Source organism: Idiotropiscis lumnitzeri, chromosome 7 (genome assembly GCF_059441095.1).
Source record: "Idiotropiscis lumnitzeri isolate Australia: NSW breed Sydney's pygmy pipehorse chromosome 7, RoL_Ilum_1.0, whole genome shotgun sequence".
NCBI lineage: Eukaryota > Metazoa > Chordata > Actinopteri > Syngnathiformes > Syngnathidae > Idiotropiscis > Idiotropiscis lumnitzeri.
This window is the reverse complement of record NC_142397.1, coordinates 21464443-21480747: the sequence shown is the minus strand read 5'-3', so window position 1 is coordinate 21480747 and position 16305 is coordinate 21464443. Positions and strand designations below refer to the sequence as shown.

The 16305-nt window shown below is 45.2% G+C and overlaps 1 protein-coding gene across 2 annotated transcripts in view; it reads right to left on the bottom strand.

The window, feature by feature from the left end:
• kcnj13 (potassium inwardly rectifying channel subfamily J member 13) overlaps positions 1 to 16305 on the bottom strand; it is a 26233-nt gene extending 9928 nt beyond the window's left edge. Inside the window, exons 1-2 of one of the 2 annotated variants that reach the window (XM_088300322.1) lie at positions 16032 to 16305; positions 944 to 1472 (exon numbers count right to left, since the gene is read on the bottom strand). In XM_088300322.1, coding sequence (XP_088156448.1) covers positions 944 to 1460 — 517 coding nt within the window. In that variant the 5' untranslated portion in view covers positions 1461 to 1472; positions 16032 to 16305. Of the gene's footprint in view, positions 1 to 943; positions 1473 to 8108; positions 8170 to 16031 lie in introns of those variants that run through there. The other variant, XM_088300323.1, reaches the window with a different exon arrangement.

The following is a 16305-nucleotide window of genomic DNA, read 5'->3' as shown; positions in this document are numbered from 1 at the left end:
GTAACTCTAAAGTAGAATGCAATGTGTGCACAGAAGGAAAATTCATCAACAGTAGAAATAGGACATTGAATGCAAAAGCTAATGCACCTCTTGAGATGGTGCACACTGACTTGGCAGGCCCCATTGAGCCAACTAGTCAAGATGGTTATAAGTATGCAGTCTCATTCATAGACAATTTTTCAGGGGCAGTGTCTGTTTATTTTCTCAAAAGCAAAAGTGACACACTTTTAGCAACAGAAAAATTCCTTGCAGACATTGCCCCATACGGCAGTGTCAAATGCATTAGATCGGATAATGGTACAGAATACACCAACAATGCCTTTCAGTCACTCTTGAGGGATAAAGGCATTAGCATTGAAACTTCATCACCATACTCTCCACACCAAAATGGTACAGCCGAAAGACAGTGGAGAACGCTCTTTGAAATGGGACGGTGCCTGCTATTAGAAAAGGGGTTACCAAAAGTGCTGTGGCCTTATGCTGTCCAAAATGCTGCTCATATCCGTAACAGATGATACAATGACAGGATTAAAAACACTCCATATTTCATGATGACAGGAAGAAAGCCAGATCTTTCCAAAATGTGGGTGTTTGGATCTGAATGTTATGTATACAAGCATGATCACAAGAAATTAGATGCAAGAGGTGAGAAGGGGATTTTTGTGGGGTACAGTAAAAACAGCCCTGCATATCTTGTATATAACCCACAAACCGAAAAAGTATCGAAACACAGACTGGTAAAATTAAAAAATGCAAAAAAAATCATCTTCAAAAGTTGACCTGCATCTCTGGTTAGAAAATTTTGTAAAAAAGTTGTTTAACAGTGTGATCTATGCCACAGCCATATTTTCAGTTATTTTGCTTTTGTTAACATGAGAAACTTCTATTTGATTCTAAATAAGTGTCATGTTGGTCAAAAATAGGCTTGAGGAAATGAGTGTACCTGTGATGAAAGCTTCAAGCATGAGCCCCAGCAGCATCTGCACAGCCAGCAGTGCTATGGCACTCGGACAGTCCCCGCTGGGGAACATGGTGCCATAGCCAATGGTGAGTTGCGTCTCAAGGGAAAACGAAAAAGCGGCGGTGAAGCTGGTGATGTGCTTCACACAAACCACATGCCCCTGTGGCGGTGCGTCGTGATCCAGCACATCTAGGTCGCCATTGATGTGGGCCAACAAATACCAAAGACAAGCAAAGAGCAGCCAGTGGGCCACAAAGGATGCACAGAAGGCCAAGAGGACCCATCTCCAGCGCAGACCCACTAACTGTCCCCACACGTCATGCAGAGCTAAGAGCCAGGCCCGGCTGGACACTCCAAGCCACGAGCCAGAGGGACACAGCGGGGGGCGTAGGGTGCAGTGTCCATCTTTGGTGACCAGACGCTGCCGCTTCGGTGACGACAGAAGAAGGGCAGAGGACACCTTGCCATCCAGAACGCTACTATTGGATTTGGTTGTCATTTTTTACAGATCCTGGAAGAAATGAAAGAAACACAAGTTTGGTGTTTAGTTTGTGCTCATAGCTAAAATATAATATGAATATAATATGTTTATCATCAGAGCAAATGCTCCATGCACATTTGTAAACAAATCATCTTTTAATTACCTCTAAAGTAGAGAGGAGTTTTTGTAAAGTTAACCAGTATTGGGTCTTATTTTGTTTATTGTACAGGTTAAAATTTCTATTACATGCTGCCCAAGTTACAATATATTGTTCTTCCAGAATTTTCCATCATGTACATGTAACATGCATTTCCTCCTACAGTGCGTCTATGAACTCTGACAGCCAGATGTATGTGTGACGGGCAGAGAGCTGGAATCTTGTCCTCTCCAGAGTTTCTATTTCTATGTCAATATTGTTGCCAGGTGATTAGAGCAGTTCCCAGCTGGAAATCTGTCTGAGGAACACAGCAACATGCAGAGTAGGAATGTGTCTTTCATCTGCAGGGGAGCTCCAAACTTACCACACTGCACGGCTTGACACGGCCATTATTCTCATTTAATGCAATTTTACATGTTTCTAAAACACTCTTGGAAGATTTACTTCCACACACCGTGTTGGATATCTTTTGAATGACAACAACATGAAGAAGTTCAGGCCTCTTAGTTCAGGTTACTTCTACTACTAAACAATCGTTTAAAGTATTTCATTTGTAAAGCCATACAAATAAACTAGGAAAATATTTAACCAACTGACCTTTACAAAACATTGAAATATGCTCTAACTTTTTAAACAGGAAGTCAAGTCAAAAAAATTATAATATATTTTATGTGGCCAAAAACAGGCAGTTAATCCTCTACATGTGTGCAAGAAAATAGTGGCACAAGGACATGGTACTGTGGTTTAAAAACAATTCAAATTGTGTAGATCTAGGAAAGTTCACTCCATTTTCTACCAGTGTTGAATATTAAAACCTAAAATGTCTCCCGAAGCATACAAATTAAAGCGAAAATCCATCCATCCATTATCTGTCCCGCTTCTCTTCACAGGGGTCGTGGGCAAGCTGGAGCCTATCCCAGCTGCCATCGGGCACTAGGTGAGGTACACCCTGAACCGGTTGCCAGCCAATCGTAAGACAAATAACCACCTGTGCTCACAATCATTCTTGGGGACAATTTAGAGTGTTCGTTCTATCAAAATGGTGTGTCCTGTGACTGACTGGCAACCAGTTCAGGGTGTAGTCCGCCTTTCGCCCAAAGTTAGATGGGATAGGCTCCAACACCCAACAAGACATCCATCCATCCATTTTCTGTACCGTTTCTCCTCACAAGGGTCGCGAGGGGTGCTGGAGCCTATCCCAGCTATCTTCGGGCAGTAGGCGGCGGACACCCTGAACTGGTTGCCAGCCAATTGCAGGGGACACAGAGACGAACAACCATTCGCGCTCACACTCATACCTAGGGGCAATTTAGAGTGTCCAATCAGCCTGCCATGCATGTCTTTGGAATGTGGGAGGAAACCGGGGTACCTGGAGGAAACCCACGCAGGCGACCACGCCCACTCTGCTGCAACGAAGAGGCACGGATCGTGACAGTACCCCCCGCTTAACGGACGCCCCTTGGCGGACGACCTGGTTTCGACGGGTGGGCGTTGTGGTAATCGCGTAGTAGGGATGGACACATGATCCAGGAGCGAGGGATCCATTGTCGTTCTTCTGGGCCATAGCCCTCCCAGTCGACCAGGTACTGGATTCCCCTTCCCCTGCGCCTGGAGTCCAAGATCTCCTTCACCGTGTAGACCGGGTCGCCGTCGATGATGCGTGGAGGTGGCGGCGGGGCGGTAGGTGGCACCATCCGGTCGCCGAAGAGATCAGGGTGTTGTGAGCGTACTCTATCCAAGGTAGGTGATCGGACCAGGTCGAAGGGTGGTCCAGGCAGACGCATCGGAGTGTGGACTCGAGGTCCTGGTTGGCGCGCTCCGACTGCCCATTGGTCTGCGGGTGGTACCCCGAGGAGAGGCTGGATGTCGCTCCCAGACACTGGCAGAACTTCTTCCACACCCGAGAGATGAACTGCGGGCCTCGGTCTGACACCAGGTCGTTGGGGATGCCGTGAAGTCGGACCACGTGTTGGACCAACAGCTTCGCCGTCTCCAAGGCTGTCGGGAGCTTGGGCAAGGCCACAAAGTGGGCGGCCTTGGAGAACCGGTCCACTATAGTCAGGATGACGGTGTGCCCTCGGGAAACGGGCAGACCAGTGACAAAGTCCAGGGCAATGTTCGCCCAGGGGGGTGCCGGAACGGGGAGCGGTCGCAGTAGGCCCGCTGGGGGCTGGTGCGATGCCTTGCTGGCAGCGCACGGCGGGCAGGCTTGGATGTAGGCCGTCACATCTTTCTTGAGGGACGGCCACCAGAATCGCTGCCCGATCAGGCCCAGGGTGCGCCGAATGCCCGGGTGGCAGGCCAATTTGGAGGTGTGGCCCCACTGGATCACCTCCGCCCGGTAACGGGTGGGCACGAACAGGCGCCCCGGGGGACAGTCCGCTGGAGCTCCGCTCTTGTCCTGGAGCTCCCGGATTTGCCGCTCTATCTCCCATTGGAGGCCTCCCACCAACCGATGGCTGGGGACCACGCTCGCCGGCCCCTCCTCATCTTCCCACGCGTCGTGGATGCGGGACAGTGCGTCGGGTTTGGTGTTGCGTGCCCCCGGCCGGTACGTCATCGTGTAATTGAACCGGCTCAGGATCAGGGCCCACCGTGCCAGCCGGGGGTTCAGTCTCTTTATGACGCGAATGTAAGAGAGGTTTTTATGGTCCGTGAAGATGGTGAAGGGTTCCTGGGTGCCCTCAAGCCAGTGCCGCCATTCCTGCAAGGCCAGGACCACAGCCAGAAGTTCACGGTTTCCCACGTCGTAGTTGGCTTCCGCTGGTGAAAGGCGACGAGAGAAGAAGGCGCAGGGGTGAAGACGCTGGTCGACCGGGGACCGCTGCGACAGGACGGCCCCCACTCCGGAATCAGAGGCGTCCACCTCTACAACGAAAGGGAGATCTGTGTTAGGGTGATGCAGAACAGGGGGGTTTGTAAAGGCGTTTTTCAAGTCCGCGAATGCCTCCTCGGCCCCACTATCCCAGGTGAAGCGGATCTTGGTCGAAGTGAGTCGCGTGAGTGGCAGCGCCCGGCGGCTATAGTCCTTAATGAAGCGCCGATAAAAATTGGCGAATCCTAAAAACCTTTGTAATTGTTTGCGTGTTGCCGGCACCGGCCACTCGACGACGGCGCGCGTCTTGGCCGGGTCGGCCTCTAGTTGCCCGTTCTCGACGATAAAGCCCAGGAAGGAGACCGAGGTTTGGTGGAATTCGCACTTCTCCGCTTTTACATATAATTTGTTCTCCAAAAGGCGTTGGAGGATTGCTCGCACGTGCAGGTGGTGTTCTTTTAAGGATCGAGAGAAAATGAGGATATCGTCCAGGTACACAAAGCAGCAGACGTTGAGCATGTCTCTGAGCACGTCATTGATAAGGGCTTGGAAAACTGCGGGGGCGTTAGATAAGCCAAAGGGCATGACTAGGTATTCAAAGTGACCGAGTGGAGTTTTGAACGCGGTTTTCCACTCGTCTCCTTCCCTAATGCGGATCAGGTGGTAAGTACTTCGGAGGTCTAATTTTGAGAACACCGTCGCGGATTGCAGGGGGGCGAACGCCGAGTCCAACAAGGGCAGTGGGTAGCGGTTTTTTACCGTAATCGCGTTCAGCTCCTTGTAGTCGACGCACGGGCGGAGCGATTTATCTTTCTTCTCGACAAAGAACAGGCCTGCTCCCACCGGAGAGGTAGACGGCCTTATTAATCCCGCCGCCAATGATTCCGTGATGTAATCTTTCATAGCCGCTTGTTCGGGTTGCGAGACCTTGTACAGCCGTACCGACGGCAGGACCGGATCGGGGACTAAGTCTATTGCGCAGTCATACGGACGGTGTGGTGGCAAGGATTTAGCCCTCTCCTTGCTAAACACGGCGCGCAGGTCGTGGTAAACGCTCGGAACCCCGTTAAGGTCGATGTCCGCCTCCGGGGGTGCCCTGACCTGCACCCCCTCCTCGGCGGACCGTAGGCAATGCGCGTAGCAAAACGGGCTCCAATTTTGGATCGAGAGACGCCCCCAGTCGATGACGGGGTTGTGCAAGGTTAGCCACTGAATCCCTAGCACGACGGGTGCTGACCTGGCCGGCATGACGAAGAAGGAGCGCTTCTCGATATGGTTACCTGACAGCTTTAGGGTAAGGGGCTCGGTTAAGCGCCGGATATCGGCCAGCACGCGCCTGTCGAGGTCATAGATTTTTTCGGCTCTATCGAGCTCGGTAACTACGCAGCCGAGTCGGGACACTAAGCCCGCATCAATAAAGCAGTCGTCAGCGCCCGAGTCAATGAGTGCACGAATCTTGATACCACCACCGAGTCCCATGATCTCCCCATCCATCTCCAGTCTCAAGGGGGTGCCGGGGCGGGCCGGACCCCTCGACACGCTGGCGGCCGGCTCTTGTCGGGGTTCTTTGGCCGCGGAGGAGCGGCCCGCGGTCTGACAGTTGGTCGGGGAGCGAGGAGACGATCCCTGGCGAGCGGCCATCTCCGGGCAGCCCGCTACTCGGTGTCCCGGCAGGCCGCAGTAGAAGCACGCCCCCGTGCTGCGCCGACGCTCCCTCTCCCGAAGATCCGGGCGGACCGGGCCCGGCTGCCTGGACTCGTCGGAGGGTGACCATTCGGAGTGCCGGATGCGAGGACGATCGGAGCGGCGCTGCTCCCACTCCGGCTCTCGACGCTGCTCCCGGGGTGCCCCCATCTGCATTGGCTCGTCAGGTGGTGCAGGTTCCGGTACCCGGAAGCGTGGTGGTTCGGCGCAGCGCTGCTCCCCCCCTCGCTCTCGGCGACGCTCTCGCAGGCGGTTGTCCAGCCGAATAGCCAGTGTGATAAGGTCCTCCAGCGTCTCGGCGCCGTCGCGGGCTGCCAGCTCGTCTTTTAGGGCCGAGTTCAGGCCCCTCCGGAACACGGACCTCAGGGCGGAGTCGTCGAACCCACTCTCGGCTGCTCGGATGCGGAAGGCGATCGAATAATCCGCAACTGATCGTGAGCCCTGGGTGCAGTCCAATAATTCGGCTCCGGCCTCCTTCCCGCGGACCGGGTGGTGAAACACCCTTCGAAACTCGGCGAGAAAGTTAGGGAACGAGGAACGGATTGCCGGGTGCGCGTTGCTCACGGCCATGGCCCACGCGCTCGCTTGACCAGTCAGGAGGCTCATCATAAAGGCTACCTTCGAACTGTCGTGCGCATAGGTTAAGGGCTGCTGATCGAAGATCAGCCTACAATGGTGAATGAAGGGGCCGCAACCGCCGGGTTCTCCGCCGTAGCGGTCGGGGTGAGCCAAGTTTGGCTCCTTAACCGGGTGGCTCGCAAACTGAGCCCCGGGAGGGGGAACGACCGGGCTAGGAACTGGTGGAACAGGGGTGGCGGGTGAGCCCAGTCAGACAACTAAGCTCGAGAACTGCTGGACCAGTTGGCCGATCGCGTCGCGAAGGGTCGCGAGCTCGGTTGCCTGCTGGCCGACTAGGCGTCCTTGGCTGGTCAAGGCGTGAAAAATTTTCTCCTTATCCGCAGAATCCATGGTCGGATTATTCTGTGAGGTGTGGGTGGATTCTTTAATCGCGGACAAGGGAAAATGAGGTGGAAACAATATTTATTGTGACCGGCAATAAACAATGGACAGGCGATAGGCAAGATAAGTTGCTATCAATAATAATAGTGGGTCTATACTTACAGGCGTCGGGAGACGAGAACGAAAAACGCTGGGGGAACAATCTTCCCCCAGGAAAACCAAAACGAGTAACAAAAGGAGCTTGCAACGCAAGAAAACCAAAAACGAGAATGTCCTTCCTCAAAAGGGTAAGGTTAAGTCCAATCATCGAAAACATAAAGCGAGCCGAAACGTAGCTGTAGACAACAAAGCAGAGCAACAAACAATCACGATTAACACACGGAGCAAAGTTGGGCAAAGACTATAGCAAAAGGCACATAGGCGAGAGCAAGTTGGGTCAATAATCCGACACGCAAGTGTGCGTGTCGAAGGCTTAAGTAGTCTGTAATCAAGCGATGATGGGTTGCAGCTGAGAGTCTCGTGAGCGTCTCCGGGCAACGCGCCGTCAACCACGCCCACTCTGCTGCAACGAAGAGGCACGGATCGTGACAAAAGCCCCTCGTGAAGTTATTGATGTGAACCCAGAGAACTTTGTAAGTGTGACAAACATGGGGAAGAAAATAAATACGGTAATGAAATAAAGCATCAGTTTGACTGCCTCATCAGTCATTTAGCACAGTTTACTGTTTAGTAACTTGCATCTCAGTGATTAATCTCAATATGTTAAGCTAATCAATAGTTTTATATTTTCAGAGATGGACGGCATGGATCATTTTTCACGATTAAACCTACTGAGTCATTGCCTTTATTGGCCTAATCTAATTTCTCCTTTCATTTAATTGTTATGGTCTGTATGTGTTGATTTAGATTTTTGACTACAGTTTCATGTTCAGCCACATGTTCCTTTGTGTGTCTGTCTCGTCAAGCTAATTGTGGACACCTGTGCTTGTCATCCCGGTCCCTTGTGTTACCCAATCAGCTCCCTCCAAACCTTTGTGTCTTGCCCCGGTGTTCCTCGTTGTCTCATTACGTTTCCGCTCAGTCCTTGTCGAGTCGTTGTCTATGTCAGCTGTTCTGTGTTCTCCGTCTGTGTTTTTTTTTAATCAAGTCAAGGTGGTGATCATTCAAAAATGAGCTTGATGCAGAAAAGTTGGTTTCTATGTCTGCCAGTGCTGTACCAAAATAACAAATCTAGCTGGAGCCACGGACTTGTATTTCACTGGACAAACAATGCGGCTCATTTGCCGCAGTAAGAAGTGAAGCCACTGGTGGCCAGCTTGCGTTGCCTGTTGCTAAGCGCACCTAACTTGAATGCATTAATTTCTCTGTAGCGTTTTCATGTTTCATAATGTCGCTATGGTGAAAATGCCAGTGTTTGTTATAAGATTCATCTGAATCATGTTGTTGGAACAATGAAATGAAAGCAAATTCAATGAGGACAATGTTTACTCTGAAAGGTAAACCAAACCTTTATCTTCTCAAAATCAGCGGGTACCAACTCCAATTCACGAGGGCCCCCATAAATGATGTTTTAGATGTTTCCCTCCTCCAACACAACTGATTCAGATGATCAGCAAGCTCTGCTGAAGCCTGATAACAATCTTGACCAGGGTAATGAATATTGATTTTGTGTTCGTTCAATGTTGTAAATAATAATAATAATAATAATAATAATAATATTCCCTTTATTAGTCCCACAATGGGGAAATTCGAGATTCGAACCCAGGCCTCCTGGGGAGACTGGGTCCTGAACGCGGCGCCTTAGACCACTCGGCCATCCTGTAAAAATGGTTGCCTGACATTTGCCAACAGTTTTAATGGTCGCCGTCAGCTTTTCTTGGCACAAAGAAATTTAGTTATTTGAACATGTTCAAAATTTCCTTGTGACACGGAGAACCATGCAAACTACTGGCAAAGTCTGGCAAATGTTTATGACCTTGAATGAATCCTGACACGCAAACACGGGCAAATGTTCGCTCCTCACTGAGATACGTGCTTAACAGGAGCAACGTTAGATGGTTGCGTCAAGATACCGCCAGGAGGGGCTAATTGATAGTCCATTACATCTAGGTTTGAGCCTCAACCTTCCCCACCCCACCTCAAAGGATCCCTCTTTCATACCTTATGCCCACCCCCTCGGCATCCTCTTCCAATCACGAGTTGGAACTGAGCCTATATACATTTACAGCCTCACAGACAGTCAGAAATGATAAAACAACTTCACACATCAGGTAACATCAGGATCTCTGCATTATATTTTCGCTTTCAAATTCATCCTGTATGTTAGACTGAACTCACTAGCAGGCCCCTGATCTAGTGGCTACAATCAGACCATATACTAAACTTGAGTAAACACACTCGATCACAGTCCAAAAGCAGGTGTTTGAGCTCAGCAGTGTTGAACCTGAACAAGTTCAATGAACCAAATTTCATGATCTTGTTCATATTTTGAGTGAATGCGAACTGCACGTCGAGTAGGTTTGCTTCATGAATGTTTCTGTATAATGTTGTACCTGAATTAATTCAATAAATGTAAGTTCATGAACTTGTTCATATTTTGGGAGAATGTGAGCTGAACGTAGTGTATTTTTTCTTTGTGAACGTTTCTGAAAAACAAGGTCATTCTGGGGCCAATGAGCGGTTTTGAATGTCATTTTTGTTCAAGAATGCCAGGTTTTCTCTTGTTCGACTACAAGACAAAAACCCATCTAAACATGGTGTAAAAGAGCTGTCATTAGGCAGAAAAGTCAACCCTGGTCACCAACCGGTGTGTGTTCCGTGCTTGGAGAGGGAAAAAAAACCCAAAAGAACTTGGCGCACTTCGACGTCAAAGTACAGCATTGTTATGAGCAGCCACACTTTCTGTCTCGGCAAATAATGTAGCATCCAATAATAAAATTCAAGGATATTATGGGAAGTTCAGAGAGTATTTGGGAAAGGAAATGTTTTGTCACCTATATTTCAAAACGCAACTACGGACTTATATTACGTCAACAGTGATCCTGAAAAGTCACATTGATTTAAAGCGCCCTTCTAGCCTTTCGTCTTGAGTAATATGCAAGTGACTATAAGTATCTAAAGGGACGGTAATGGCGAGTCGAAACTGATAATTTCCTACCCAAAAAAGATTAATGGCGTAGAGTAGCGGCTCTGTTGTCATCTGCTGTCAAGCTACAGCTGTTTTTGTTTTGAGTCATGTAAAAAAACTAATTTGGGGGGGGGGTGGGAATTGTAGGGTGAGCTGCACCTGGACACTAGTGTTGACTAAATTGGTGGCAACAGTGAGCACATGCCAATATACCAGCTGGCATAAAAAAAAAAAAATTCAAAAGTTAATTTTGGCAATGATGAACTTAGTTAAAAATAAATTCAGTTATGAACTCTCAACTGAAATAGCTCATTTGAAAATGTGTGAGCTGAACTTTTAACTTAATTCGCAGAGAAAAGGAACTTTTTTAACAATGGATCTGCTTTTGACGACCATAAGTAATATTCCGATTACATTCATCGCTAATCGTTAAACACAACGCAAACTCATTTGCCTGTTCAAAACATTAACATAGCTACTACATAATGTGTGATATGACATTAATAATGTGGTATGAAAAGCATCTGACTGCTCGTCTGTAAAGTGGTCACATGTTAATCATGTGCTGCCCAAGGCTTCATGATACTGGGCTAGTCTGTCAGAGCTGTTTGAAACAGTGACATTAGAAACCCTCAGAGCATCTCTAACGCATCGCTGGCATTGTTTTATTTTCTTTTGTTTATCAATATTTATTTAAAAGGGAACACAATGCAACTGAGACCTTTTTAATTGCTTGCATCAAATATTTGTGTCTCTCAAGTGTCTGCGCAACCATGAAGTGTGAAAGTCTAGTGTCACATCCCAACATGTAATTTGTACATAAAATGTTTTTGGGATACATTTCCCTTGTTTTGTCATGAGTGGTGCTTTTGATTGGATTTAGTTTTGTTTCATGCTTTTCTCTGTGTCCATTTTGTCTTGCGAATAAGGTTTTTGTCTCCGCCTGTTGTTGTCAGCCCCGTTCCGTTGCGTCTACTAATCAATTCCCTTAACCATTCGTATATTTTCCAGGTGTTCCAGGATGCTCAAGTGGCCCACTTCCATGAGACTGTGTACCCTGTCCCAGTCCTGGACTTAACAAGCAAAAGTATTATAGTTTTCCTGCTTTCGCCACCCATATGGCCAATCACTTACCGTTTTTTTCATAGAGAAACATCACTGATGTAAAAAGACTAACTTGGTTCAGCAGCATTTTTCTTAGTGGTTAGTTTAGAAAAAAACACCACAGATTTAGAAGACAACAGCATCTTCCTGGAATTTGAACTGTTCATACTGTATAGTATGCGGCCTCACCCATGTGTATAAAAATCAAGCAAGAGACACTTTTGGCTGTTTTAATGCTTTTCAAAAAGGAGAACAATTAAGTGGACTGAGGAGCATTACTTCAACTTTAATTGAACCTGATATTGATCAGGACTGATGCCCACCAGTCACTACATTCTGTTCTGTTCTGTTCTAGAATAAAATGAGCTTTTCCATGCCTCTGTTGCTAATATGTTTACTCCTTTGGATTTAGCTATTTTTCTTTAATGTGCTCCATGGTTCTAAGCTACTCCATGTGTATGAACTTGTTGTGAATTGAATACATTACTATTTTATCTTTATATGTAGGTATTTCTTAAAAAGGGACAGTGCATATTAAGGACTATTCACATATATTTATGACAGATAATAACAGTAGGCTAGTTTCCATCGATCATGCATTAGCATGTTGATGCAACATTCTAAGTTTAAACATGGTAAAAATAGGGTAGGAAAACTCAAAACACAAATACAGGGATTATTCAGTGGTAGGCGACCCTGAGAATTGGTGGACTTCCTGTAAAGTGCTGGTTTAAGTAATACAGTTGTAATACCATAGTTAATATTGTTTATTATTATTATTATTATACTTTGTCCCTTATGCGAAGGTTTTCTTGGGCATACAGTGTGGCCTGGTTGCATTACATCGTGGGGTGTGTCAGCCACGGGATCTACATCAATGAGCCTCACACCTGCGATATTAAACAGTCGTTATTTAAGCAATGGCTCTGCGACTCTACTCTGCTGAGAAGCAGGGTGGGAAGACCTATATACATATCTCTCTGTTACATAAGGGGTGGGCAAAACCTGTTGATTGGCGGGCCACAATGGGTTCTAAAATTTAACAGAGGGGCCGGACCAGGAGCAGATGTTTTAATACATTTACATTTAATAAAATATAATAATAACATTTAATTTTAAATTAACATGAACAAAAGTATTACAACAATATATATGTCTTTGAAAAGTACACAGTATTTAGAAAATAAAAATATTAACATTGACATTAAGGTTTATTCAGTTAATTTTTTTCAAGTTTGGTGGGCCGGATTATAACGTTTAACGGACTGGATGTGGCCCTCGGGCCGTAGTTTGCCCACGCCTGTTATACATGGTCACCAATCTGGTTGGTCATACTCCACACATTTTCAGATGTTTCTTAAATGTAATTGGATGTAAGATCCGCTGACAGTAGTGACTTATTCCATATTTTGTTCAAAGAGGGTCCACCGAAATGGCTATTCACAATCACAAATCTCAAAAGGTGGCTCTCATTTTTCATATTATAAAAACAACGTTGAACAAACCCTAACCCATGTAAAACTTTATATATCGAGCAAGCAAGTTTGAATTGCTTTACATTGTTCCAAACAGAATTAATTGTTTCGCTAACAGTGGCTAGTGTTTGCAATAGTTGTAAACATTTGAAAACGGTCATGAATTGTCGCCAAAGTTGTTTTTAATTGGCAAATGCCAGAGACCCCATGAACAGGGTCCTAAAATACATTGACCCATTCGTGCTCAAGCATTCACTGCTCAGTGAGATATCAATAGCCATTGTCCACATTGCTCATCATCCCGGATAAGAGGTTCACAAGATTGAAAGAGGAAGACAACCATCTTTTGGGGAGGCCGAGGTCTCTGCCAAGGAAAACACCTTGTTGCTGCTTGAACCCATAAAAATTAATAACCATTGAATTGAAATCCGTCTTCAACAGCAGTAAACTGAATGCTGGGGAATGTTTGCACATTTGGGTTGGGTCCACAGATTTGCCGACTACTCCAGGAGTTGGCAAAAGGTTCTCAAACAGTGGCAAATAGTTGTTAATCTCCATAATTCTGTCCCAATCAGTCGCTAATACTCCCTATCTTTCTGTTGCTAACACTTTCCCAAACAGTTGTCCAAATATTGCTAATTGTCAGTAAGCATTGCTAAAAGTCTCTAAATGTTATTAATGACAGACGCCCTCCTAAATTTTGTCAACATCCATCAGAAAAGTTTGCAAATCCAACATTCACTGCATTTGCAAGCATTCGCTGCTCAGTTAAATACAACCTCAATTGTACAGCACCTCAGTCCAAAAAGTATTTGTGCTTTTGAAGATATGGTTCATGTTTGTGGTTTTATTTTATACTCTTTAAACAGAGCCGAGTCCCAAACAATCAAAGGGTAATTAAATTCATTACGCATTAGAAGCTTTTCTCCTGCTCATACATGCTGTTGTCAAAGTGCTCTTGACAAGCAGACCTGTATTTGAATAGTTTCTAAGTGTGAGGATATTGCCAGTTGCTTCAACATTTTTTGCCGGTGTAAAAACCTTGTGTTATTTGCATAAAATTGGTTCTAGGATGGAACCTTGTGGAACACTCAAAGAACACTCAACAAACGAGGATTTTATGACATTAACCTGCACACACGGCTTTCTGTTAGAAAGAAATGACTCCATCCACTTATTGGCTTGAGTGAAAAAGTTCAAATGGGACAGTTTGTTGAGTAAAATTAGATTTTTTAGAGTAAAAAGACTTACAACTCTGGAAATACAGCAGCGACACCGCTATTTTAATAAAAAAAATATATCGAATGTCACATGATGTCCTGGCATATTTAAAGATTGATGAGTTGTTTCACTATCCACTTCTCTATCATTTTTTTATATAATTGACAGAATGCTAAACGGTCAATAATTATTCATGTCAGTTTTATCACCAGATTTCAATATTGGATAAATCCAGGGCCACTTTTCAATCTGCAGGGACAACTGCGTGCTTTACACGCAAGCATTGCAGAAATTTGTGACACCGTTTCAAAAAGTTAGTAAATTCCGCAGTTATACTGTATTTAGCTTTGGAGGTTTTCAAAGAGCAGAGAGATATGTGCCACTTCTGTTTCAGAAATCTTCTTTAGTGAGAATACATTGAACCGGACACAGATCGTAGTCAACAAAAATGACTTGATTAGTAGAATGGCGACAAAAGCATTTATTTACACACTTTGAGACAAAGTGCCATATCATCACTTTGTTAAATTTAATGTAATCACGAGGAGTCTTGGTGAGAGAAATAACATCTGAAAGTTTGCAATATCAGTTCTCTGCATATTAACATTGCAAATGACGACTGGAGCTTTCACTTGGAAAATTTCTTCTGAGAAGGTCGACACATTCTATTGGATATTTTGTCGCTAACAAAATGGAGAAAACAGAGAAAAGGTTCATGTTTGAGCCATATTGCGTCAGAATATTTGAGCGCTGTAGAGCTCTTTTACATCCAAAGACAATGAATCCCTATTTATTGCAATGTGGTGAACATGGACTAAAATCTCACCACTGCACTTCATGACTTAGCGTTTCATAATGTAAATTTGCAATTCCTCAAAGCAATTTCTCAAAATATTTTTATCACATGAAACTGTTTGTGTTGTGACATGACATATGAATATATTCAAAACATACGGACAGAGGTTTTATATACAGTAATGATTTAATTAAGAAGACTTCTCTTTTCAGTTTTCCTTCCATCTATTTTATATATTGCTAGTCCTCATTAGAATTGCAGCTATCCCAGCTGACTTTGAGCAAGGTTACCAGCCATCAATATGGAGTCTGCATACAGTATTTTTGGAAGGTTAGGGGGAAATTGGAGTACTAGTAGAAAATCCATTCAAGAACAAAGTCCATGCTGGCCGCTGCTTGTTTTTGGGCCCTGAGAACTAAAATTGAAGACTAAAATCTGGATTTTGTATATTTGTTGATATTTTTAACTTTCAACCAACTAACTTAATGTTCCTTAAAAGTTTGAACATGACAAAAGTTAAATCATTATTATTCTATTCTATTGGATAGTTTAAAAATTAAATTAATCAGGAACAACTGAAACAAAAATGACCTCTTTCATACTCTCTGGAGCTAATATGCCTCCAATTCAAAGTGTGATTTTTTTTAACACACAGACCACTCTAAATCAATATGTAATATAAGATATATCTGTTAATATAAACTTCCTATGTGTTATCGAATGTCTGATGAAATGAACATAAAAATGATGTGCTCTGTGTATTTGCAGTAAAAATACCCTGAGGCTGTTGAAATACTCAAGACAACTCTATTTACTGCCTCTTAATGGTGGCGACACAAGACTGAGACGTGTCAGCCATTTCGCCCATCTTCAACCCAGGTTTGTACTGCCGAGTAAAAGGAATGTAATTTCTAACTCACATGGCTTCATGTCACATTCAGTGTCCTGACTGAATGTGTTTTAATTCACATTGGCTCCTCTCTGTCTAAGTATATTAAATTGGGTGCAAACACCACTCTCAGAAATGCAGTAATGACTGCATTTAAAAAAAACAATTCAGCTCTTTATGCAATATGTATTATTGGACGAGCAAGTTGTACTAACACTAGTTGTACTTAATACATTTGTATTCACAAAGAACCAAGCCAAGTTACTTGGTTTCCTCTAATTGAGTAAACCGATCACATCACAGCTAAATTTCCTGATATGAGGTTCTATTCTGATACTCACCTCAATCAGCAGTCAAGGTTGCAGTGGGACCCGTTGACCTTTTCACCTAGAAGCTGGTCTGAGGTCTGCCAAGTGGAAAAAGAAGACGAAACTGATCCAAATTCTGCAAATATTGTAGTAGCTCCTTTGGCAGGACAGGTTACAAATCCCAGAGAAGTCCTGAGCCAAACACTGTTTGTGTCACCACTGAAAGTTTTTTAAAAAAATTTTTATGCTGCTGCGGCTCTAGTGAGCGCGACGCACTCTGCCCCGCCGAACTATAACTTCCAACTCT